Source organism: Vombatus ursinus, unplaced genomic scaffold (assembly GCF_900497805.2).
Source record: "Vombatus ursinus unplaced genomic scaffold, bare-nosed wombat genome assembly UNPS02009205.1, whole genome shotgun sequence".
In the NCBI taxonomy this organism is placed as follows: Eukaryota; Metazoa; Chordata; class Mammalia; order Diprotodontia; family Vombatidae; genus Vombatus; species Vombatus ursinus.
Window position 1 is genome coordinate 63,801,836 of NW_020948983.1, and position 24,897 is coordinate 63,826,732.

The window sequence follows — 24,897 nt, forward strand, 5'->3', positions numbered from 1 at the left end:
AAAGAGCTTACACTCTACTGGGAAGAAGGGAGGGTCATAACATGCATACAGATAAGTTTATATAAAATAATTTCAAGAAGAGATTAATAGCAACTCCTATAAGATTATGAAATAAATTACCAACAAGGAGAAGTCTATGCATGGTTAATAATCACTCTTATACTGTAAAAAAAAAAGTGTCCCTCACTGTCCTTTTATGCCAGACTCTCCCCACACATAGAACTCCCCTTGACAGGGTCCTTCCTTACCCAGAATTCTTTCCACATAAAATAGATACAAATCTTTAATCAAACCACAGCTGCCAGTGAAGCTCAAGGCACCCAAAGGGCTCTAGTCACTGTCTAATACTGTCCTCAAAAGGAGACAGGAAAACAAGGATATTCATTTCACCAGCCCTCTGAGCTGTTTGTATGCTGAACTTACAGCACCTGGTTGGTTTTGCAGCCCCCGTGCTTACTTCTGACTCTAGATTTCTATTTTGGTGCCTTGGGTCTTCTGTCTCAGTGACTTCTGGCTCTGACCACTCACTTGCTGTGGACTAGAACCCTGACTCCTCTTCTTAGCTCGTGCTAGACTGTGGCCCTGAAGACGACTCAAAAGCCTGTATTCCAAGTGCATGACAGAAGATGGAAATAGAAATTAACTCAGCTGATCAATAAGGTTTTTAATTCCATCCCATATGTAATACGAGAACTCTTGATACAAAGCAGAATTTCAGAAATCCACGTAGCCTTTCCAAATTCCACTAGCTCATCTAAGCCTGTTCTCTCACTAAGTAGTTAATCTCTTTTTCTGCCTTCTCCCTCCCATTCTCAGTTAAGTGATTAATTATTGAAGGGGGTGGGGGCAGGATGAAAAGTAGATTAAGCGCCTAAAACATGGAAAGCACTGTGCTAGGTGCTCTGGATTCAAAAGAAAGAATGAAACAGTCCCTACCCTCAAGAAGTTTTCATTCTACTGCAGAAACAGATTGGAAAACACAAAATTTTGAAGCCAGTAAAAGTTTGAACATCTAGACAGATCAGGGGAGTGTTCTGTGAAGGTGGCACCTGAGTCACCTTCCTTAAAGGAAAATCAGAACATTGGAAAATAAGGGCCTGGAAAAATAAGAAAAGAAAAGAAGGACCTGAAAGGTGGAGATGAGGAAGAAATAGAGAAAAAGAGGCACTGGAAAGTCAAAGCAATGGCAGGGGAGGTGGGAAATTGAATGTCAAGTGTAGGAAACAACTGGCAGTCCAGTTTGGCTTGAAGTAGTGCTTAAAATAGAGTTATGAGAAATGAATTTGGAAAAACAAACTGGCACTAGATTATGGAGGGGGCTTAAAAGCCAGGCTCAGGATTTTGTATTTGATCCTCAAAAAGCACTAGAAAATGAGGTTATGATGAACTTTTAATTGCTTAGAGTACCTTTCCTTTGCCAATTTTGAAGCACTGAATCCTTTTTGTTTTTGCTTTTCAGAGATAAGAGGCTCTAAATATCTTGTTTGTGGCCTTGAGAATTTTCAGTACTTGGTTATCCAACCAAAGACCCAAGCCATTTAGACCCAAGCTCTAAACATTGATACTAACATTAAGGTCCTTTCCCATCCCTGAACCCTTCCCCTTTGCTCATACTGTACTTTTCCCTAAGGTATACTTCCCCCACTCTTTTCCTCCTGCCCAGCTCATATCCAGCATCCTCCATGAAATGTTTCCCACCTACTCCCTCTATATTGACCTCTTCAGTCCTGAGAAAAATTATTATTAACAACCAATTATGGGGGGGAATCCAGGTTTCTTCCCTGTCCTATTTCCTTGTTTGAAACCCAGTCTCTGAAGGACATTACTGACCTCTGCCAAAAATTTTACATAGACCTAGGTGAATTCCTGCCCATTGTGTTCTACTGAGGTTTGTGTGGGGATAAATTCTTCAATTAAATTGCCCGAGGCTAGGCGTGATTTGGAAGTATCAAAGTCACATCCCCCAGCCCCTCATTAAAATAGGTCCACCTCTCATTACAATATTCATTCTCTCTCATTAACCAATCAGGGTAGACTGCTATCCTCAGGAACGCTCACTCTTCCAAGGGCATATAAGCATTGAGTGGGTTCCATGAGGAGTCTTTAGCATTTGAGAGTGTCACTGACCTCTTTTATTATTGATGATTTATTACCCAGAAACTATGTCTCTCAAACTATTTAAAGATCACAGTCCCCAAGATTCTTCAAATCTATAACATATAATTTACCACTTTAAAACTATCACAAATATTTATAAATTGTCTTATCATTCTCTAATTGTTTTCTGTGTGCTTGCCTCAACTCCCCACCTACACTGTGATGTGGCCCTCAGAATAGACACCATACTATTCTTTTAGCCTTTAGAATGCTAGGACATATAGTTGTTGCTAAGTCAAGAAATATCTATTGGGAAACCATAGTTACTCCAGAATGGGGGTGCAGGGGAAGGAATGCATGTGAGTCAAGCCCCACAAATTGGGCCCTTCTCTGCATCTCAGTCCTTCTCACTGTTAGTCCTTTCTCCACCACAAGCCTTCCTTCCCCCACACCGCAGCTCTGGTCTCCCAACAGGTATTTATTGACTAAGAAACTACTATATGTTCCAGGGCTGTAGAGGATAAAAGAAAAGTATGGTTCCTGCTTTGAGGGACCATATCACAATCTAGATAGGAAGTTCACCTAGACAAGCACACATAAAACAGAGAATGATACTGAAATTTAGAAATATTTGAGGCAATTCAGAAATACTTCAAGTGGTAAAGTAGGTGAAACTTCTTTTACTATACCAGTTAAAATTTTAAGTTACCTTCACCCCTGGCCCATATCTAAAACCCACAAAAAATTCAAACCTTAAACATTTTTCCTTAAGGAGTGTGAAGACAGAAGAATTTGTGCTCAAAAAAACAGGTGCCTGACCTGCTGTCCTCTCCAAGCTGAGTACACATGACCTGATCTTTAGTCAGGGACTGTGACTGCTTCTGGGAGCCTTGTCTCATTCTAGCTCTGTCTTTCAGTCCCAGGAGCTTTGTTCAGAATGAGCCATCTCTACTTTTCAAATGCCAGACAGGTCTGTCTTCTGTGGCTGCCGTTTCCCTAGAGTCAATGGTCATGCCATATTCATTGAGTAAATTGGATTTAGTATGTCCTAAGAGCATATCTGCCCTGGCTCTTCCCATCATGCCTTTGTTTAGGGTTACTTAGCATCATGATGCAAGGTAAGAACTCTACATTTAAAGTTGGGGTGGGGGTATTGATTTCTACCCAAGTTCAGCTACTTCGTACTTTTGTGACATTGATCAAGTCACTCATCTATGTGGGTCTCAGTTTCCACATCTGTAAAGTGAGGGGATGAGCTAAATGATCTATAAGGCTTCTTCCAGCTCTAATTCCTATACTCTAAAATTTCCTATTTCTCCCTCTCTGACTCCTGATCTTTTTTTTTTTTGAATGAGGCAATTAGGGTTAAGTGACTTGCCCAGAGTCACACAGCTAGGAAGGATTATGTGTCTAAGACTGGATTTGAACTCAGGTCCTCCCAACTCCAAGGCTGGTGCTCTATCTACTGTACCACCAAGCTGCCCTGCTGACTCTTTATCTTTAAAAAAAAAAAAAAGAAAAGGAGGGGGAGAAGCCCTCTGCTGTCCCCTCCAGTCATTCTCTTGTTGTTTCCCTTCTATTCTGACCAATTTGCCACTTGTATATATGTATTGTCTTCCCCATTAAAAAGTAAGCTCCTTGAGGTAAAGTCTGTCTTGCTTTTTCTATTTGTATTCCCAGTGCTTTGCACATTGCCTATCACATAGTAATTGCTTAATAAATGCTTTTTCATTCATTCATTCATATGAGCAGCTGACACTCACTGCCTCCATTTCCTCAACACCTAATCCCTTCTTAACCCCCTGCAATCTAGCTTCTATTTCCACCATTCAACTGAGATTTGAAGGTCTCCAATTACCTCCTACCTCCCCCTCTAAAAAAAGTAACCTTTGCTCAGTATTCCTTCTTCTTGACCTCTGCAATATCCAATACCTCCTGGGACCTCCTTCTTGAAGCTTGCTCCTCAGATTCTGAGCCATCATCCTAATTCTCTTCATATCTCTTGTACTATTCCTTCTCAAGCCTGACTATGAACATGCCCAAAGGCTTAGTCCTTAGAGTTCCCTGTATCTTTCTCCATATTTTCTTGAAGAGAATTTATTTACTCCCATTTTTATGTAAATGACTCTCAAATATCACTATCAAGCCTTGACTTGGATATCCTGCCAACACTTTAAATTCAGTGTGTCCTAAATTGAACTTCTTCTCTTCCCTTTCAATTTTCCTAGTGCCTCTTTGAGAGCAGATTCCAACTGCCTACCATCTTCCCATCCCAACTTCTCTCTTCCAATGGAACGGCCTTCTCCCTATCACTCAAGTTTTGAAACTTCAGAGACACCATTTAATTATCACATCTGCTCAATCTCCTAAATTCAATCAGCCACCAACTTCTGGAATTCCTTCCTCCAAAATGGGTCTCATCTATCTCCTTTGCTTTCTATCCCCATTGTCACTACTCTATCTGTAATACTGCAATAACTCCCTGACTTGTCTTCCTAATTGCAGTCTCCTCTCTCATCCATCCTGCTCACTACCACCTGATTAATCGTCCTAAAATGCCATTTTCATCAGTTTGTATCAAAACTTCTGAAGTCTCTCCATTGCTTCAAAGAGAGAGTACAAGTCTTCATCCTGACATTCAAGGTCCACCACAGCCTAGTTCTTTAATCTAACTTTATCTCCCACTCACTTTGTCCATCAATTATGTACTGCCTCATGCTACAGCATAGTGTGATAGAAAGAACACTGAATTAAGAATAACTATGTGCTAAGAATTCAAAGAAATTTGTGATAAATGAAAAAGAGAGATGTTGGGGGCAGCTGGGTGGAGCAGTGGATAGAGCACCAGCCCTGGAGTCAGGAGGACCTGAGTTCAAATCCGGCCTCAGACACATAACACTTACTAGCTGTGTGACTCTGGGCAAGTCACTTAACCCCAATTGCCTCACACAAACACAGAGAGAAAGAGAGAGAGAGAGAGAGAAAGAGAGATGTTGTGATAAATTTGAGGAGGGGGAAGCTAAAGAGAGGAGAAAATTCAGAGATATTCTCATGAAAGCAAAAACACCCACATGAGACCTTAAAGGGGGAAACTAAAAAATGGAGAAGGGGTAGGGAGAGAGAGGTCCATTACTATTAATAGCTAACATTTATATCATATCCTAATGTTTTCAATGTCCTTTTCATGCATTATGTATTATTATTATTATGATATTTGATCCTCATAGCAACTATATGAGGTAGGTGCTATAGAGCCATTTTATAGTTGAAGCAATTGAAGCTCAAAAAGATTAAGTAATTTTCTCACAGTAATAACTCTCAGAACTAGAATTTGAAGTGGGGTCTCCCAATTCCAAATTCAGAAGTCTTTCTACTAAACCATGGTACTGCTCCCATATTCCCCTACTCCTAGTCCAATATGCTTTTCAGTGTTCTAAGGGTATGGTGATCTAATGAAAGAAGACTTTTTCCTGTTATAAATAAATGGGATTTTTCAAATGTCCAACCAAAAGTGATCCTTTTGGAACTAAAGTCCCTACAGTTCCTCTTCACCCTTGGGTATGAAAGAAGTATTTATTTTAACAATACTTCAGCAAACGTTTATTTAACTATGTACAGAGCACTATACTAGGTGCTGAGGGAGACAGAAAGTTCTTATTTGACATGATCTCTGCCCTCATGGAGCTTACATTCTAATAGCAAGATAGGGAACACATGCAAACAACTATAAGACAAAATGAGGGGGTAAAGGACCTATAAGTATAAAAATGTTTGTAGCAGCACTTTTTGTGTCTGATCAATGCAATGACCAACCACAATTCCAAAAACCTCATAATGAAATATTCTACCCATCTCCTGGCAGAAAGATGATGGATTCAGAATGCAGACTGAGACTTTTTTTTTAACATAACCAATATGGGAATTTGTTTTGCTTGATTATACTTGTTTTTAATGGGGGTTCTGTTTTTTTTTTCCTTCTTCTCTCTCTCTCTCTTTTTTTTTTAGGCAATTGGGGTTAAGTGACTTGCCCAGGGTCACACAGCTAGTAAGTGTCAAGCGTTTGGTCTGAGGCTGGATTTGAACTCAGGTCCTCCCGACTTCAGGGCCGGTGCTCTATCCATTGCGCCACCTAGCTGCCCCTCCTTCCTTTCTCAATGGAAGGGGGAAGTGGAAGGGTGAGACAATCAGGGTTAAGTGACTTGCCCAGGGTCACTCAGCTAGTAAGTGTCAAGTGTCAGAGGTCACATTTGAACTGAGGCCCTCCTTACTCCAAGGCCTGAGCTCTATCCACTGTGCCACCTAACTGCCCCATAAAATTTAATTTTAAAAAGATAAAATGAGACTTGATAAGAACCTAACAAAGGTTCAAGAAATGTATTGTGGAAAGTCCAAGGGGGAAGAAAGGTCATTTGCAACTGAGTGGAATCAGAGAGGGCTTCCTGAAAGAAGTGGCATTTGAGTGGTCTTGGAAGGATAAGTAGGAATTCAATAGGCAAAGAGAAAGATAGTGCAGAAGGAGGGCATTCCAAGCATAGAAAATGAGAAAAAGGCATAAGGTCCAGGAAAAGGACATTTGAAACGTCCTTTTCAAATATATACATAGACACAGAGCTATATATAAAAACTATGTATATAATACATATATATAACCATATAGTTATATGTATATGTGTGTATACACATACATGTGCATACACATGGACAACTCAGTATCTCTATATTTAATGACATTCAGTTTAACTCTTAGTTTTCTCATGGCCTTGGGACATCAGCAATGACCCAACTGCTACCAAAATAATGCAATATATTCCAGAAAAAGAAACAAGTTTCCTGTCATTAATATTTCTTTCCCTTTTTTCACCCTTTTCCATGGCTCATAATTTTTCCTCCCTAGAAACAATAAAGGTGCCATCAATACAATGTTTTTTTAATGTATGCTAGGCAGTTATTGTAAAAGGATTGCCCATTTATCATAGCAGTTGTGGTAACGATCCCATGCAGGGAAAATAAATATGGAAGTAACATCTACATTGTAAAGGGGGTGGGGGAGGAATACATTTCTGTGACCATATAAACTCTATGCATTCTCCTAGCTGTGTAGAAACCAGGCTGACTTTACAGGGTTCTGAGTCACATTCTCTGCTTGAGTCTTCTTTGCTTATGACTCAGAAGAATTTTGCAGCAGGTTCTGCTCCCCAGGCAAATTACTTTGAACTGAAAAAAAAAATTTGAAACAACATATTTTCCTGTTCTCTGTACTAGCCACAGATACAGGCTTACTAGTGTCTAGATTAAATTCAACCTTGGCATACAAAATTCTGGTCAACAAAGCAAATACAAACAGAGATGTGACCAATGGATCTGTAATCTCAAAAGATCTTAACTTTAGAGTTGGTAAAGGCCCATACGTATAAATATTGTAGAGATTCCAGACAAATCCTGGATACCTCAAACACAATAAATATCTGACTTTTGACCATGTCTACATAGCAAATCTCAAGCACACATACACACACACACACACACACACACACACACAATAAAAACAAAAAATAATTCAGAAAAAAATTTGGACATTCATACATACCAAAGATGATTATTTATAACTATCTAGATTACTCAGTCAGTCAATTAGCATTTATTAAGCAGCCACTGTGTCTTAAGTGCTAAGGATACAAAGAAAGGCAAACAATAGTCCTTACTCTCAAGGAACTCACAGTCTAATGGAGGAGACAATAAGCAAACAAGATATATAGGATAAATAGAAAACTATTGCATTAATTCTTTAGTTCTTATCTAGAGGTCTGACTTTGTGTACACGCAGTCTAACTCTTATCAATATATATAATCCAGAAAACATTTTGTCCTAAACTAACTAATACCAAATTTACTGAATAAGGATATAACCCTTGGGGTACCTAAAACTCAATGTTCTTTTAAAAAGGAAAATCTTCAAACCTTGTATATTAGATTTCTCATATTTCAAATAGATCTACATACAAATATGATTACTTCAATGTGAGTTGTGGCTATAAAGTAATGAGATAGATTGTCTTTTTTTTTTATACAAGCCCACTGGGACTTAGAGTTACAAGTCATAGTTTCTCTTTAGCAGTCACTTGGTCAATATATTTCTTCCCATATTGATCCTGCCATTGATCAAACAAACTTTTAGACTTCTTCTTGGAAATTCCTTCAGAAACTGCTTAGAAGTCACACAAGAAAAAGAGCCTTATTCCTCATTGGTTACTCAAAATAGTACTTCCCAGATTGAACGCTCACCTTATTCCCAAGACTTAGGTTTGAAAGATTTGGGGCTATTTCTGAAAAATCAAGTCCATCATTAAAGAAAAAAGATATGCTACCTTTGAAACACTTGAAATATAATCCCAATCTCCCAGGCAATCACAAAACAAGATAAAACAAACCTAATTCAAAGACTAGAGACTTCCAGGGCACATGACTAACAAAATGAAGAACTAGACATTTTCTCTTACCCTAATAACCTCTTTCAAAATAGGAATTACGTGCAAAAAAAATGAAGTAATTTCAGCTGTTTCCATTTGTGGGAGGGAGTCCCCTGGGGGGGGAGATATAGTAATGGGCAATGAGAAACTTACAATGGGTATAATCTGTAGGGATTTGGTGTTTTGACATTCCACTACCTCTGAGAGAGCATAGTGCTACCATGGACAGCATCCTGCCACAAAAAAAAAAGAGAAATCAGAATTCCTGGGGGTAAATGACACTCAGAAGAGCAGAACAAGGACCCAGGAGGAAATTGAAGAGCAAATGAGTAGGAAAATGATCATGAGAAGGGCAAAGGTTACTAATGCACTTCACAAATAGAGACAAAGAAAAATCCCTACCATGGAGTAATATCCTCTCTATCACATGCATGAATTAATATTTTTAAGAGTGAGGCACAACAGAAAAGGAGATTCAGGGAACAAGATCTGCAAGGCAATAACAAAGAATCTGTTTATAAGAGGGAATTCAAAATAGGCACCTTAGAAGCTTTAAGTCCATGAGGAATACAGAAAATAAAGAAGGAATAAAAAAGTATAAGGCCCATGAATCAAAGAATAAAACTCTAGAATAAACAGAAAGGCAGTTAAAATAATGAAGAGAACAAGGCAAACAATTCAAAGAGTATTCTTAACAATGTCACCATTGAGGGGAGTAGGATAGAAGTCATTGGAATAGGTCAAAAAAGATTATACAAAGTACCCAAACTTATGCAACTCTACTTAGTGAAAGTCAATGATTAGTTTTTAAAAGCCCACTGACACTAATGTCAGTTATCAAATTATCGATGTGCATGCCCAGTGATAATGTGCTAGCTAATGTCTAGTTCTATTCATTTTGGTAACAAAGAACCAATCATTCAACACATTTAAATTATTTCACAACATGCTGGCTAAAAGAAATCTCAAGTGATTGTGATTAAAAAGGAATATGGCGCTTATTACTTTAGCTTAATAATATTTAAGGTAATGTAAATGTTAACTGCTGTGGGTTGAGTGATGACTTTTTTATAGTTTCAGGAAACTGAGAAGCACTGTGGTACAGTGGAAAGACTGATGACTTTAGAAGTCAAAGGAGTTTCACCTAGATCCTACTTCTGATGTTGACTAACTATCTGACTTAATGCCTAAGTTTCCTGATCCGTAAAATAAGAGCATTGGACAAGATGGCGCCTAAGGTCCCTTCTAGCTCTAAATTGTGTGACCTCAGAAATCATCTTCTCATGCTCCCGTTGAAGCTAAGATTTGAACCCAGCTTCATCTAGATCTGACTCCAGATCCAGTATCTAATATCTACTAATTATCTATGATGCAGATAATGTCATAGATTTATGAGAAATCTGTTGGATTAAGGAAGGTTTAGAATATTTTAAATCAAAAAAGTGTGGAATCAAAAAATCTGAGACTTGGAAAAGACCCAAGGGGGCCACCTAGTCCAAGCACATTATACCGTACTTGGCAAATGATCTCCAGCCTCTACTTCAAGACTTCCAGGCAGTGAAGTGGCACAGTAGATAGAGCTCTAGCCCTGGAGTCAGGAGGACCTGAGTTCAAATCCAGCCTCAGACGCTTGACACTTACTAGCTGTGTAACCCTGATCAAGTCACTTAACCCCATTGCCTCACCAAAAAAAAAAGAAAAAAAACAAACAAACAAAAGGCTTCCAAGGAGAGGGACCCCATCATTTCTCAAGGCAATCAGTTTCTTCACTTTTGGATAGCTCTCATTGTTAGCAAAATTTGTCCTGACATCAGGCCTGAATTTGCCACTTTTACCCTTCTACCTATTGCTCCTGGTTTTTTCTGCCCTCTAGGGTCAAACAGAAAAAGTCTGATTCCCTCATCCATATAAGACATATAACAAGCTATCGTGTCTTCCCTAAATCTTATTTTCTCCAGGCTAAGCATGTCCAGTTCTTTCAAATGATCCACAAAATCCATCACCATCTTGACTGCCATCTCCTGGACACTCTCCTGCTTTTCAATGTCCTTTTTAAAGCAACTTGCCCAGAGCGGAACATAATACTTCAGACAAAGCCAAAGGCTGAAGCTCTCTGGTGCCTCATTCTAGTTTGTTGACTTGGCTCCCACTCACTCCTGTTTCACCTCCACGGTGGCAGCCTGGTGACCATTACCTCACTAACTCTATACACTTGTTCCTTCATCTATACCTCACAACTATTTCTGTGAGAGGGACTTTCAGTTAGCCATCATAATCACCTTATTTCAGGGTTGCATCTCTCAAATAACTCCAAAAAGGAGGACTTCCAGTTGGTTGCCATGTCTGGTAGCCAAAATAGAAATCTTCTAAACCATCTGACTCATTTTACAGATGGAACTTAAAAAACTAAGACCTACAGAAGTTATTAATCTTGCCCAAAGTCACACAGCTAGTTCATGGCAGAGTTCAGCCTAAAGAACTGGAGAGCCTTCTCCAGTTCATTTTACAGATGAGGAGACTGAGATAAACAGGGTTAAGTGAGTTGCCCAGGGTCACACAGCTAATAAGTGCCTGAAGTCAGATATGAACTCAGGAAGATGAGTCTTCCTGACTTCAGGCCCAGCACTCTATCCACTGCCCCACCTCACTGCCCCTTATATACCTGTAGATTTTTTTAATGGCCCTCAAAGTATGTTATAAAGAAGAAATAAAATATTCCAGCTATACTATGACCAACAGATAGTACAGTACAACTATTACCTCCTTTTATTCAGGCTTTGGGCTTGTACCAGTATGGTCTAAGACTGAACTAATTGTTAATAGTTTTGTCTGAGCTTGTGGTCAATTAAAAGCTCCTGGTCCTTTTCTTGTGAATGGATCTCAAGTTAGATCTCTCAAATCTCATTTTCATACATTATTTTTAAAATTATGTATAGTAATTTAGATTTATGCCTATTAAATTTCATCTTGTAGATTTAAGTCCATTTGACAAAAGTCTTTTGAAACTCAGATTCTGATATTTTTGCTATCCTTCCCCCCACTCCCAGCTTGGCTTAGTCATTTTCAAATTTAATAATCATGATATCTTTATCTTCAGCTGCCGTTAATAAAAATGTTGACCTGAATTGAGCCATAATCGTGGTTATATAACCCAAGTGTCAAGTAAGACTGCTAAACTCCCCTACTCTTGGCAGTTGGACTGGGCTCTGAATTGGGTATTCTCAATAATATCTCTTCTGGCTTGTGCCCTACCTAGAATCTCTATCTGGGGGAAAAAAATCATACTCTGGCTCAGTTTGATTTGCACTTAAGGATATGAGATCAATGCCTGCAAACAAAACAGGGCTTCTCTAATGAATGCAATAGTGATTAGGGATGTGCCCTCGGTTTCCCTATAAACACCATTTTTTATTCACCTTATCCTCCCCAAAGGTTTCTGTCTTAGTCACCAAAAACTCATGCCCCTCCTAGAGGATATGTCTAAGAAAAGCCCTAGCAATCTGAGAGCATTACAATCACTGATCCTCTGTATGTGGCAAATTCAGGCTCTGCATTTCATTCTCCTACCTGCTCCACCTATAGCCTCATTTCTGCTGTTCTCTATCTTTGTCACCTGCTGCTGCACACTGTTGCCTTCCTAGCTGTCTGCTGATGCTGTCACCATAGTGACCTACAGCCCTACAGATCTACAGCCCCACCCTTAGCAAGCCCTCCTTATCTCCTAGCCTGTCACATAACTCAGGATCTCTTCTCTCTCCTATCCCTGTGTTTCTTCTACTTTTTTCTCCCTAATGTCTCTTTCTCTCAGCCAGCCCTGGTCATGCAGGTCTGCTATAACACCTGCCTCGAAATGCTTTGAATTTGTTCCAACATGATTGATATATTGGGGAGCAGTTTGAGCATAACTCAAATTTTGGTTTGCTTATTTACAATTTTTTTTCCCAGAGAAACAGCAAAAAAATGCGGAAAAATACACCACTTCACAATAACTCACAAGCTGCAACCCTTTCAATGCCCACTTCAACAAGCAAACTTTACATCTTTTTCAAGGGAAATTGATATTTATAATATATCTTCTGGTGTGGTAGGAGCTGTGGGCAAAGAAGGGCTGGTGCCACACATGAACTCCATCCTCCTCTCCAACCTTCCACCATGACCAAGACCTGACCTGAATGCAGGCCACCAGAGGATGCTCTCTTGCCAGAACCTATGGGTTTTGCCAGCCCACAGTGTAAGTTGAGCAGCAGCCTGAGGCCATGTAGGCTGCCACTATTTACTATGATATTTATGTATTTCTTAACCATTTGAAATATATAAAATTCTGCTACTATTTTTATTGGATTCCTACATTTTTAAATATATCACTGATGAAATTTTTGAGCGTTCTGCTCCCTAACACTATATTTCCCATACACCCTGTAGTTTTTATTGTGTGATTTTTCAGCTTGGTGATCTTTAGAAATGTATATACTTATTATAACAGAGTTCTTTTACTTTCTGACTGTACCTTGAACAAATTCTTTTTCTACATGTCTATGCGTGCTACTCTGCTCTTCCACCTCCCTATCCACCCCCCCCAATTATAAAGGAATAGGAAGGGGGGGGCAAGAAAGGCAGAAAAGAATCCTTGTCTACTATGGTTAGAGTTTTATCAGTTTTTAGAAGCCAATCCTGAGTTCTTTTGATAAAACAGTTTATATGTGAGGATATATATATATGTAGTACGGTTGTTGCTCAGGGCAACATCGACTTTAGAAGAAAGTCATTATACTCATATTTCATGTAACACCTATCTGCCAGATATCTTTGGAAATCTCTCTTGAGAAGAGGTTTTGTTTTGTTTTGTTTTGTTTTCCACGGACTGGTAGAATATTAGGGCTGAAGGGGGCCGCAAGGGTGATCTAGACTGGACTTGTCTTCTCATTGTAATGGAAAATTCACTAAACTCAGAATCAGGAAGAGTTTTGAAACCCTCCTTAGACCTATATTGGTTATGTGATCCCTGGGCAAGGCACTTAACCAATCTAGGGCTTAATTTATTCATCCATAAAATAAGAGGGTTGGACTTAATGACTTCTGAGGTCCCTTCCAGCTTTAAATCTATGATCTAAACCTATGAAACCAAATCTATGAAACTAAAATTTCTATGACTTGGGCCAGGGGTGGAAAACCTGCAGCCTTGATGCTATGTGTGGCCCTCTAAGGCCTGAAGTGTGGCCCTTTGACTGAACCCAAATGTCTCTGAATTCTCCAGAATTCTGTGAAGTTTGGATTCAGTCAAAGGGCCACACTTCAGGACCTAGAGAGCCACATGTGGCCTCAGGGTCACAGGTTCCCCACCCCTACACAAGCTGTTCCTTTCCATTCTATGATTGAGTTCTCTATAGTAGGTGACACTCCGGCCTTCCCTCAATGGCAAACTAAAATAGTTAAAGATGTTATGTGAAAACAAAATTAGAGCAATTCAGTGATGTGCTTACACATACATACGCACACATATCTATACCAGTTTTTCTGTTTATGCCTTAGTCTTGTCAATAACATCAATGACTTTTTACTAACTTCTTGTGGTGGCATTCAAAAAATATATATTAAGCACCTACTAAAAAGATGCTGAACCCTGCTGTCAGGGAAAATAAAACAAGACTTTTAAATACACCCTCCCCACAATGACCACAATATCCCCATAAATGCCAGGCAATCCTATTGCAAATGATATTCCAACACTCAACATGGACAGGGTTTCATAGTCATTAAAACAGAGCATCAGGGCTCACTTCAGGATTGTCTTCTCATGCATCTTATTAAAGGGGGAAAAATTCATCCTTTCTTGACCCAAATTCAATGCCCACATGGCCTGTTTCTGTTCAAATGTTTCTTTGATCTTAGCAGGATAGTTTGCCTTTGAACCCAATACCTGAAAAAATAAGCTTTCCCTGAAATGAATATATTCATTCATTTTTTTCTACAAGGGAAGATGAAAAGTTATCTGTTACTGATTGAGAAAAAATCAATTACTATGTTTTTTTTTATTGAGAAAAAATCAATTACTATGTTTTTTTTTCAATGACATCATCAAATTACATGATTTTCTCTCTTTCTCTCACTTCAACCATACAGAAGGGAAGAAACAGGCCTCTGAAGAAGGTAAAACACATGGCAAATGTTTTCAGCTGCCAGCTGTGAAAGACAGAAGTCACAGGAATGATTCCTTAAGCAGGATTGCCTGAAGGTGACAGCAGGGAGAAATTAGATGGACTTTGAAAATAAGTTTGCTTGAAGTGTCAGAATGGCAAAGAAACCCAAGCGGGGTCTGACTCCAAAATAAGCATTCTTGGGGAGTTCAAATATGTCATAGATGAGAGAATTAATGAGGCTTATCCACAAAGTGGTATGAAGGGGGATGGGGAAGGGTACATCATCACAGCTGCTGATTGTTCCCAGGGCCTATTTGCAAGGAAGCTTGAGAGCTAGCCTTGGAGCCAGGAAGGCCTGAGTTCAAATATTTTCTCTCACACCTACTGGCTAGGTAACCCTGAGAAAGTCACTTATATTCTCAATGCCCTAAACCAGTGGGGTCAAACTCAAATAGAATCTGGGCCACTACTCCATACACACTGATCCCTAAGGCCCACATATTGACTTAGTTTTAAAATTTAATGTTATCTACGTTTTATTGTATGTTAATTTATTTTGCTAAATATTTCCAAATTACATTTTAATCTCAGTCTGATGTTTGACACTGTGCTCTAAGCAATTCTCTAAGACAGGAATTTTTAACAATTTTTTGTACCATAGCCCCTTTCGGCCAGCTAATAAAATATATTAACTTTTTCTAAGAATAATGTTTTTACAATGAATAAAATACATAGGATTACAAAGGAAACCAATTATATAGAAATACAACTATCAAAATCTTTTTTAAAAAATGTACAAGTTTACAGACCCCAGATTAAGGACCCCTGCTTAAAATTACAAGTTGCGGAGAAGGCATTGATGCCCGCATTGACAAAGGAGGTTTCCTTACCAGGGAATCCCCTGTATCAGTGAAATCTTAGGTCCAGTTCCCCATCCTTATTTAAGAGGCAGCAGTAACTTTATATATGGTATCAGTCATAGGATATTTGAAAACTGGCCTAGATCTGGTAAAGGAAAGAGCATGCACTTGTGACCTAGTATTTGTGGTCAGTGAGTAAATCAGTAGTCATATGTGGAGAAAGAATAAAACCACAAGTGACAGTTAATTTGACATGAGAAGGATAAGTGAATTGTATGGGAGGGAGAAGAAATGCTAGAGCTAGGAAGGAGCTGACTAGCACCGACTGCAGTGAGTCCTGGTCTATAAGGGATTATGTATGGGGGGTAATGCAGTGACCAGTGTCCTCGTGTCCCCCTACACAGCATAAATGTCAGTACAGACGAGCAGTGATCAGAAGCTAGTCTTCAAATTTGGTCTGATGCCATGTACCTCAGCGCAACACTTTTTGACTTCTTCCTGGGCTGTTTTACGGAAGAGTGCGCCCAGGATGACTTCCAGAAAGAAGCATTTCAAAGAGTGATAATTAGGCTACAGATTTCATTAAGCAATGTTTGCTAAGTTAATTATTAGGAAGAAAGGTCTTTAATTATACCTTAAACTATTTTTGTATTTTAAATGTACTATATATCTAAGGGATAGGGGCTAAACTTGTGATTTTTACCAGTATAGTGATCTATACTGAGGAAAATTCCCTTCATTAATGCTCATCAGCACCTTTATTGTAATGCATAATCTTAGAAAGTTGACTAGAACACCATTTTGCCCAAAGTCACATAACCAGAATGTATCACAGGCAACTGTGTGATGAATAGAGAGCCAAGACAAGAAGACCGGGTTTATGTTCTAGACAGCAATTTGGAACCATGCCAAAAGGGCTATAAAACTGTATATATCCTTTGATCCAGCAACACCACTACTTGGTCTGTATCCCAAAGAGATCATCAAAAAGGGAAAAGGACCCACATGTACAAAAAAATATTTCTAGCAGCTCTTTCTGTGGCAGCAAAGAATTGGAAATTGTGAGGGATGCCCATCAACTGGGGAATGGCTGAACAAGTTGTGGTATATGAATGCAATAGAATACTATTGTTCTATAAGAAATGATGAGCAGGCAGATTTCAGAAAAACCTGGAATGACTTACATGAACTGATGCTGAGTGAGGTGAGCAGAAACAGGAGAACATTGTACACAGTAACAGCAATATTGGGCATTGATCAGCTATGATAGACTCAGCTCTTCTCAGCAATACAATGATCTGAGACAATTCCAAAAGACTAGTGATAGAAAATGCTATCCACCTCCAGAGAAAGAACTTTGGAGTCTGAATGCAGAGCAAAGCATACTATTTTCGCTTTTTTTGTTCTTTTTTGTTTTTTTCTTTCTAGTGGTTTTTCCCTTTTGTTCTGATTTTTCTTTCACAATATGAATATGTTGTGAAGTGTGTTTAATATGATTGTATATGTCTAACCTATATCAGATTATTTGCTGCCTTGGGGAGGGGGGAGGGAAAGGGGGAGGGGGGAGGGAAAGGAGGGAGGGAGAAAAATTTGGAACTCAAAATCTTACAAAAATAAATGTTGAAAACTATCTTTACATGTAATTGGAAGAAAATAAAATAATATTAAGAGCAAAAAAAAAAAGATTGGGTTTAAATCTCACTTCCAACATTTTACCTTCATCTGTTTTAAACTCAGGATTGGGTGGTATTGCTGAGGTTCAGCTGTAAAAACTATGACAAGCTTTAGGATGTTTTGAGGTTTACAAAGCATTTTTCTCATAAAAGCCTTATGATGTAAGTAATGTAGGTATTATCTCCATGTTATAGATAAAGAAATTGAGCAATAGAGAGATTAGTGGAATTGCTGTAGTCAGTGTTAGATCCAGGACTCAAACTCAGCCACATTCTTTCCCATTATACAAGATATAGTTCTATAAATAAGATCTCAAACACTTAAGGTCATAAACCTGATGGGCTTTGACAGAGAGCCACTAAAAGAATCTCAGAGAGAACATGAATCTTGCAGGTTAGAACGAGGACCTCTTACCCCTGACAAGGTACTCAGATTTCAGGCTCAGTTCTTCTGAGCCAAATAAAGCTCTTGAGAGTTGAAATTGCAAACCAAAAGCAATAAGTGATGGTGAATATCACAATATTATAGATAAAGTATTCTATTCCACCACCATTTGTACTTGTATTATTCATTTTCTCCAAAATCTCATATGTCAGCCTTTTGGATATAGCTCCATAAAATGGCACATTCATTCCCTACCCATTTACATATTAATAGTGGCATAGTCATGTGTGTCTTAACAGCACAATGTGGCAGATGTAGAGACAATTTACTAAAATGCATTAACAACAGGGAAAGTTGCAGGATTAGTCAGACAACCTGACATTTGTACAGCACTCATTTTTCAAAGCACTTATACGTAGGTACCTTCTAATTCTTGAGTCCAGGGGATCCAATCCAATAAATCTAATAATCACCAGATAGCACAGGGTGTGCCAACTAGAACAAGAGTATACTTAAGAACATTTCATCAAGAACTTTCTATTGTGGTGTGTGTGTGTGTGTGTGTGTGTGTGTGTGTGTGTGTGTGCACAAATACATACACACAGAGTTATATATGACTGATGATTCCCCTTATGAATAAAAATGACTAGGCTCAGGATGCCTTGTCTCCCTATAACTTTGGTCATCAAATCTCTCTCAACACGTAGTGAGTAATGCCAAGATACAGTCAAAATATGCAGGTTTCCAGCTAAGTCTAAACACAGTTGGCAAAGGTTCCCCCAAATCAGCTTTTTGTATGTTAATAGATTTATAGAGAATCTTGGACCACTTACCCCTTTCCCACAAGAAACTCCCATAAGTTCCATGGCTAAACCTTTCAGTATGTTAAAATCTAGACTGAGAAATATATTTCTGCTTCTGAATGAAGATTTATGTTAGCGTGGAACTCAAGCCAGACCCTAACAAGTAGGAAATACCAATAAGGTTTCCCCCGATCATCATGCGTTTTTTTTTTGGAGGGAGGGGCTATCTGTTATTTCATTTATATAGGGAATACTAATTGTTAGAATACCATTCCATACATAACTTAATGAGGCAGCCTGGTATAGTAGATAAGAATGCTGAATTTGGGGTCAAAAACAGTGTATGACCCATTATATGACCATATGGCAGACATAAGCCAGTGACAACTTATCAGTGCTTTAGGCAATTCTTTAGGACTTAGGTTGTAGAGAAGGTGCTAAGCTGCATTGGGTCCATTGCTATTCTCCGTTCCAATGAAATCACAGGTCCAGGTCCCTATCCCTATCCTTAGGAAGTAGCATTAAGAAAAATGACTTGTAAAAAAGAAAAGAAAAGAAAAATGACTTGTTCAGGATTGCATGACTGGTATATATCAGAGACAGGACTTGAACTCAGGTTTTTCTGGCTCTAGGCCAACCCTAGAGCCATGATGCTATTTTGCTTCTCCCAAACACTGCAATAGCTCAAAATGATATAACACTTTAAAATTTGCAAAGTATTTTACATACATTATTTATCTGAGCCACAAAACAACCATTAAAAGTAGGTACAATTATTATTCTCATTTTACAGAGAGCTGAAGTCACTTTCTCAAGGTTACACAACAATTAAGCGTCTGAAACAGAAATCCAATCTAGGTCTTCTGGACTCCAACTCCAGTATTTTATCCATTATGCCACACTGCTCCACTAAATTACAGATGAATTGCTGACCTGCATTAGTGGAAGAAGTTTCCACACCAGGCATTCCAGGCACAGATGCCAGCCAAAAAAACCCAACTGGTATTTCTACCTCTCAAGGTTTGCTTTGAAATCCACTCAAACACAACCCTCATTCAGAGGGACAGCCACATTTTCCTGTCCAGATTTTAACATACTAAAACTATTTTGACTCTAAAACTGGTCTGCTATCTAGGCAATGGAAAAAAACCAAGCACACAAACAAAAAACAAAACAAAAAACCCTTTGTTTTGTTTTTGGGAGCAAGTTGCATTATTCCTCCATCCTAGTCACCCAGGATGACAAGGTAGTTTGTTATCTTCATATCCTCATTCTCACCTCCGTATCCAATCAGTTGCCATGTTCTACTGATTCCACCTTTGTCATGCCTCCTATAAACACACCTTTCTCTCCTCTGACATTGCCTAGTGGCAGTCAGGGGCCTGGTGTAGGCCTTATCACCTCATGCCAGGACTATTGAAGTAACCTGCTGGTTGGTCTCCTGTCCTCAAGCCTCTCTCTACTCTAGTCCATTCTCCACTCAGAGGTCAAATTGACCTTTCTAAAGTGTAGATCTGACTTCAACACCCCTCATCCCATCCAGTAAATTTCAGTGACTTCTAGTTACTTCCAGAACCAAATATAAAATCCTCTTTTGGGCTTTCATAATCTGCCCCATCCCACTTTTGTGGTTTTCCAACACCTTACTACCCTACATGTATTCTTCCTTGCTATTTCTCCTCCATCTCCCAATTCCATGCATTTTCACTGGCTGTCCCTCATACTTGGAATTCTCTCCAGCTCCTTTCCTCCCTGACTTCCTTTAAAATCCAGATAAAATTCCACCTTCTGGAAGCCTCTCCGGATGCTCCTTAATGCTGATTCCTCCCCTCTGTGATTGTCTCCAATTTATCCTGAATATATCTTGCTTGTATATAGTTGTTTGCATGTTGTCTCTCTTCATTAGGCTGTGAGATCCTTGAGAGCAGGGACTATTTTTTGCCTTTCTTTGTATCCCTAATACTTAACAGTGTCTCCTAAGTTCCTACATAGTAGGTGTTTGATAAATGTTTGTTGACTTGCTTTAAGAATGTTCTTATGAAGGGGGCAGCTAGGTGCTGCAGTAGATAGAGCACTGGCCCTGAAGTCAGAAGGACCTGAGTTCAAATCCAGTCTCAGACCAAACACTTGACACTTACTAGCTGTGTGACCCTGGGCAAGTAACTTAACCCCAATTGCTTAAAAAAAAAAAAATTTTTAAATAGAATGTTCTTGTGAGCAGGACTGATATTACAAGAAAATGAAGTCAACAGCTGCCTACTTGGTGTGATCTGAGAAGCACCAAAATGTCCCAGCCCACCCTACTGCACTTCCTTACCATTCTCTCCCTACCTCTACGTTACATGAGAGACAGCCCTAACTCTGGACCTGGGTTCAGATCCCTCCCAACATGTGTAACCATAGGCCTTAGTTTCCTTATGTATAAAATGAAAGGATAAAATGACCCCCAAGGTCTCTTCTAGTTATAAATTTATGACCTTATGATCATTTCTTAAGGGGATATTCAGGATAGGGATACACATACACATACACACACACACACACACACACACACTACTTTTTGACAAAATGTTGCCTGAAGCCACCTTCCTAAGTAGTAATATGAGCCTTAAAGGAATGAGCTGTGCAGATTCACCCAAGAGTCTGGAAAGAGGACGGCACATGCAAGAAATAGCATGGGAAAAATGGTCATTAATTAAGCAAACATTAAAGAGGAAGTATGGTATGGTGGAAAGAGCATTGGACTTAGAGTCAGAGGGCTTGCCTTCCCTCTAAGTCCCCTATAAGCCCTAACATCTGGGATCCTCAGAGGTGGGTTTCATCTTTTGACTATAGCCTTATGGATCACAGTCACATGCCTTAACTCCTTCAATACTCAGCATCACAAGTTTATGTGGAATTCAGAATATATATATATATATATGTATATATATATATATATACATGTATGTATCCCCCAGACCTCAATACAGCCAGAAATACCCCCATTATCCCATTCAGCCATTCAGCCATTGATTTCAATTCAACTGCAAAAAAAAAACAAAAAAACAAAAAAAAATTGCTCTGTTAAAAGGAGAAACTACTGTATATCACACACTGGTACACAGCATAGTCAGATCCATTTTCCAGCTTGTCTTCTTCAGCCCTTTCTCCTTCATTCCTAGCCAGTGAGTGTTCTTCTCTCAGCCCCCTGATCCTTGAGGAAACTCTCCAGGCATAACCCCTGGGTTCAGGCCAAAACTGCTCTTCAGGCAACTTCCTGGCATCCCAAGTGAGTTTTTCCTCTTTTCCCTGGGTCCCCACACTCAAAAATTCAGCCGAGTTCAATTTGTCAATCTCTTCCCTTTCAGCTAACACTCTGATTAATGAAAGACAACACTCTCTAGTTTCTCTGGGTTTTTTTTTTAATCAGCTCTTTTCTTATTCTTTTTTCTTTTTTTTTTTTTTGCTTCTAACCCTTCCACACTCCTATTTTTCTGTTTCCCCTCAATTCATTTTCATCCTATTACAGAGAAGCAATGCCCACATTTTTCACATTAAAGACTCAGGCTAGCTTTCACCTACAGCAAACCAGCGAACATCTATAATTTATGCATTAGAGGAGGGGAGTTATTCATTACATTACATTTTAATTGGGTTAAAGCATTAAGTTATCTGGGATGGGTAGACATCAGATGGGTAATGTTATTAATCAAAAGAGTTAGATGGAATGTCAGGATTAAGGAAATAATAGAAGCATGTATGAGAAGGAATGTATGCACTCAGCACAGAGTTCCAGAAACATCAGAGAATGGGAAAGGAACTGAATTTACACAACAATCATTGATTTGTGTTAGCATTGGGCTAGCCAAAGAGAAAGAGGTGTTCCCCTTGATAAGTAACACCTGGAGAAAGTGATTCTTGATAGAGATGTTGCAAAACATTGTGCAAGTAAATAACAGATTGGGTAGAATCTGAGAGTCCAATATTATTAGTCTAATCCACACCAGAAAGGCAAGACGTATATAGGAGTCCCATTGTTTAAATTACCAGTGGCATTCCTGAAACTTCCACAGCTTAATCAGATACATGAACAGAAGAGAGCCCAGGTAAACTGACTGTCAATGCAAAGTCTATCCAACTGACCATTAGGGTACCCCTTTTTTTTTTTACAAGAAAGAGGATCTGAAATAAGTTCTCTGAATATGTGTATGTATCTGTGTGAAAACCCATCTCAGTGGGTATGAATAAGTGAATGAATGCAGTAAATAGATTATTCATGGAACTGCTTTATGCTGCATTAGCTGATATGGTTACAATAAGGAGAAAAAGTGAAATCTGCATCACAATTGGTCTTATTCATTCTAGATAGCACCGTTTGGGGAAACTTCCTACTACAGTTACCCTCTAAGAAAAAGATGCGGGATCCAGTAACGACAACTACCAGGGACTATTTTATTTATATTGTTACCTGGGCGAGAACAGGGCCCTCAGAGAACTGGGAAGAGAACTCAGAGGGAATGGAGGGAAAGAAAATAAGAGGGAAAGAAAATAAGAGTCTGGGGGTGATGTTTGTACTACAATGTGATAGGGGAGTACAGCCTCAGAAATTCGCCATAGGGGACCACCCAAGACAATTATTTTAGGACTTGACAATTTTGCAGTTCGTGCGGCCAGCTCTTCCTCCCGGTCTTACATAAATGCACAAAGAAAAAGAAAAAAAATTTAATCTGCATTTCACCAGCATGCTCTCTCCACCCTATTCCAGGCTCCAAAGTAGCCCGATAAATGAGACGCTGACGACTCACCCTTAGCAAATGGCCAAGAGGCTCTAGAAAAGGCTACGCTTGGGGTAGAAGAGGAGAAAGGAGTCCGTGCCTACGTACCGCAACAAAAGCAACAAAAACCGAGAGCAACCCTCAGACTCACCACGTCCATAATTTGCAGGAGGCTCAGGGAGAAGTAGACTGTGAGCGGCTGGGAGTCGTTGGCCACCGGTCTTTCCAAGGGGTTGTAATTCTTGAGCAGTTCCTTATAGAGCTTCCTCTGGAACTCGCCTTGCAGGGATGCTTCAATAGACGGGGAACTAGTTAGGCCGCTCAGAGTCGGCCAGGCAGGGACACCGCACCCCAACTTCTCCGCTCCCCGGGAGCCCCTACTGCGTCCATGTCTCCTCCCTCCCGCTCCTGCTCCCCCCTCCGCCCAGCACACACATGCCTCCAGAAAAAGAGAAACCTGGAGTGGGGGAGCCTAGGAACCCGTTCCCTTTCCGCTTCCAGGTCTGCCTTTCAGCGTGGGAGTCTGTGGGGCATCCCCGTCCTTCTGCCCATCCTCCAGCCCTCAGGCTAGACCCCGACCCCAGGACAGTAGAAGGCAGGAGACTGGGGGAGTAGGGGGTCCCGCCACCCTGCCCTCCACTCCACGCCCTAACTCCGCAACCCAAGGACTGAAGGGAGAGGGGTCCTTGCCGGGTACCAAGCAGAGAGCTGGGTAGCTCAAGGGGCACCGCCCCCCACCACTACCCTCACCCTTCTCCTAACGCTACGGGATCTCAAGCCCCGTTAGCGCTTGGAAAGAAAGGGAGCAGTGGAGGGCGGGGAGACTACGAGCGCTGCTTTACCGTGAAGGAGCGAAGCCGCCACCACCAACCACACACTCCCCTGCTGGCGGCTCATTCTGAGGTCCCCCGCAACCTCCCCCGCTCCAAGTCCAGCCACAAAGTTGGGCACAGCCCCGCTGCGAGGCGCTGAGCAGCGGAGTCCCGCGGGCTCCTGTCGCCGCCAGCAGCAGCAGCAGCAGCTGCGCTGCCCTTGTCGGCTGCCCGGCTCTCCGTCACTTGCTCGCTCCCTCCCTCCCCGAGCTCCTGTCCCTCCCTCACTGCCACCCCGGCTTCGCTCCTTCCTTTAAAGAGGAGGCAGCCCTAACGGTACCCGGCAACGCTGAAACGCCCCCCGCTCCGCCCCCCAAGCTCTCCACGTGATGGGATCCCCTCCTCTCCTGCCCACCCCGAGATTTCACTCACTCTAGGAGCCAGAGGGAGAAGATGGGGAGACGGGTGCAGGGATTGCAAGGAGGCAGAGGTTGGCCAGAGAACTGCAGCTGATAGGCAAGGGTGGAACACCCCTGCATGCATGCTCAGAGATTTTTGGCTCTCCTGCCAACTCACGGTCACGAACCGCATTTCACCCTGCTCTTCTTCAAACCCTCAGACCACCTAGAACTCCCTCAGTTCCACCATCCCCCTCCTTTCCTTTCTCTGACCCCTACTCAGTCTCACACCCTCCCTTACTTCAGTCTTTAACCACCAAGACGTTGAACATAAATGAGTATTCTCTGGATTGCCTACCATTTTCCTGTTCTCCAATCTTTCCACATTCAGAGAAGTTTGATGGGTTCCGTGCTAATCACAAGAATGTGGGTCACTCTACTACAGTGATTCCAGCTTGGTTCTGGAAGTCCTAAAAATAAAAAAGTTTAATTAAATTAAAAGGTTCAT

The 24,897-nt window shown here is 40.4% G+C and overlaps 1 protein-coding gene across 2 annotated transcripts in view; it reads right to left on the bottom strand.

Annotated features, from left to right (window-relative positions):
- CHRNA7 (cholinergic receptor nicotinic alpha 7 subunit) overlaps positions 1 to 24,076 on the bottom strand; it is a 161,849-nt gene extending 137,773 nt beyond the window's left edge. For both annotated transcript variants that reach the window (XM_027852114.1, XM_027852113.1), the window contains exons 1-2: positions 24,022 to 24,076; positions 23,331 to 23,470 (exon numbers count right to left, since the gene is read on the bottom strand). In XM_027852114.1, coding sequence (XP_027707915.1) covers positions 23,331 to 23,470; positions 24,022 to 24,076 — 195 coding nt within the window. The remainder of the gene's footprint in view (positions 1 to 23,330; positions 23,471 to 24,021) is intronic.
- Between the last annotated feature and the right edge of the window lie 821 nt (positions 24,077 to 24,897).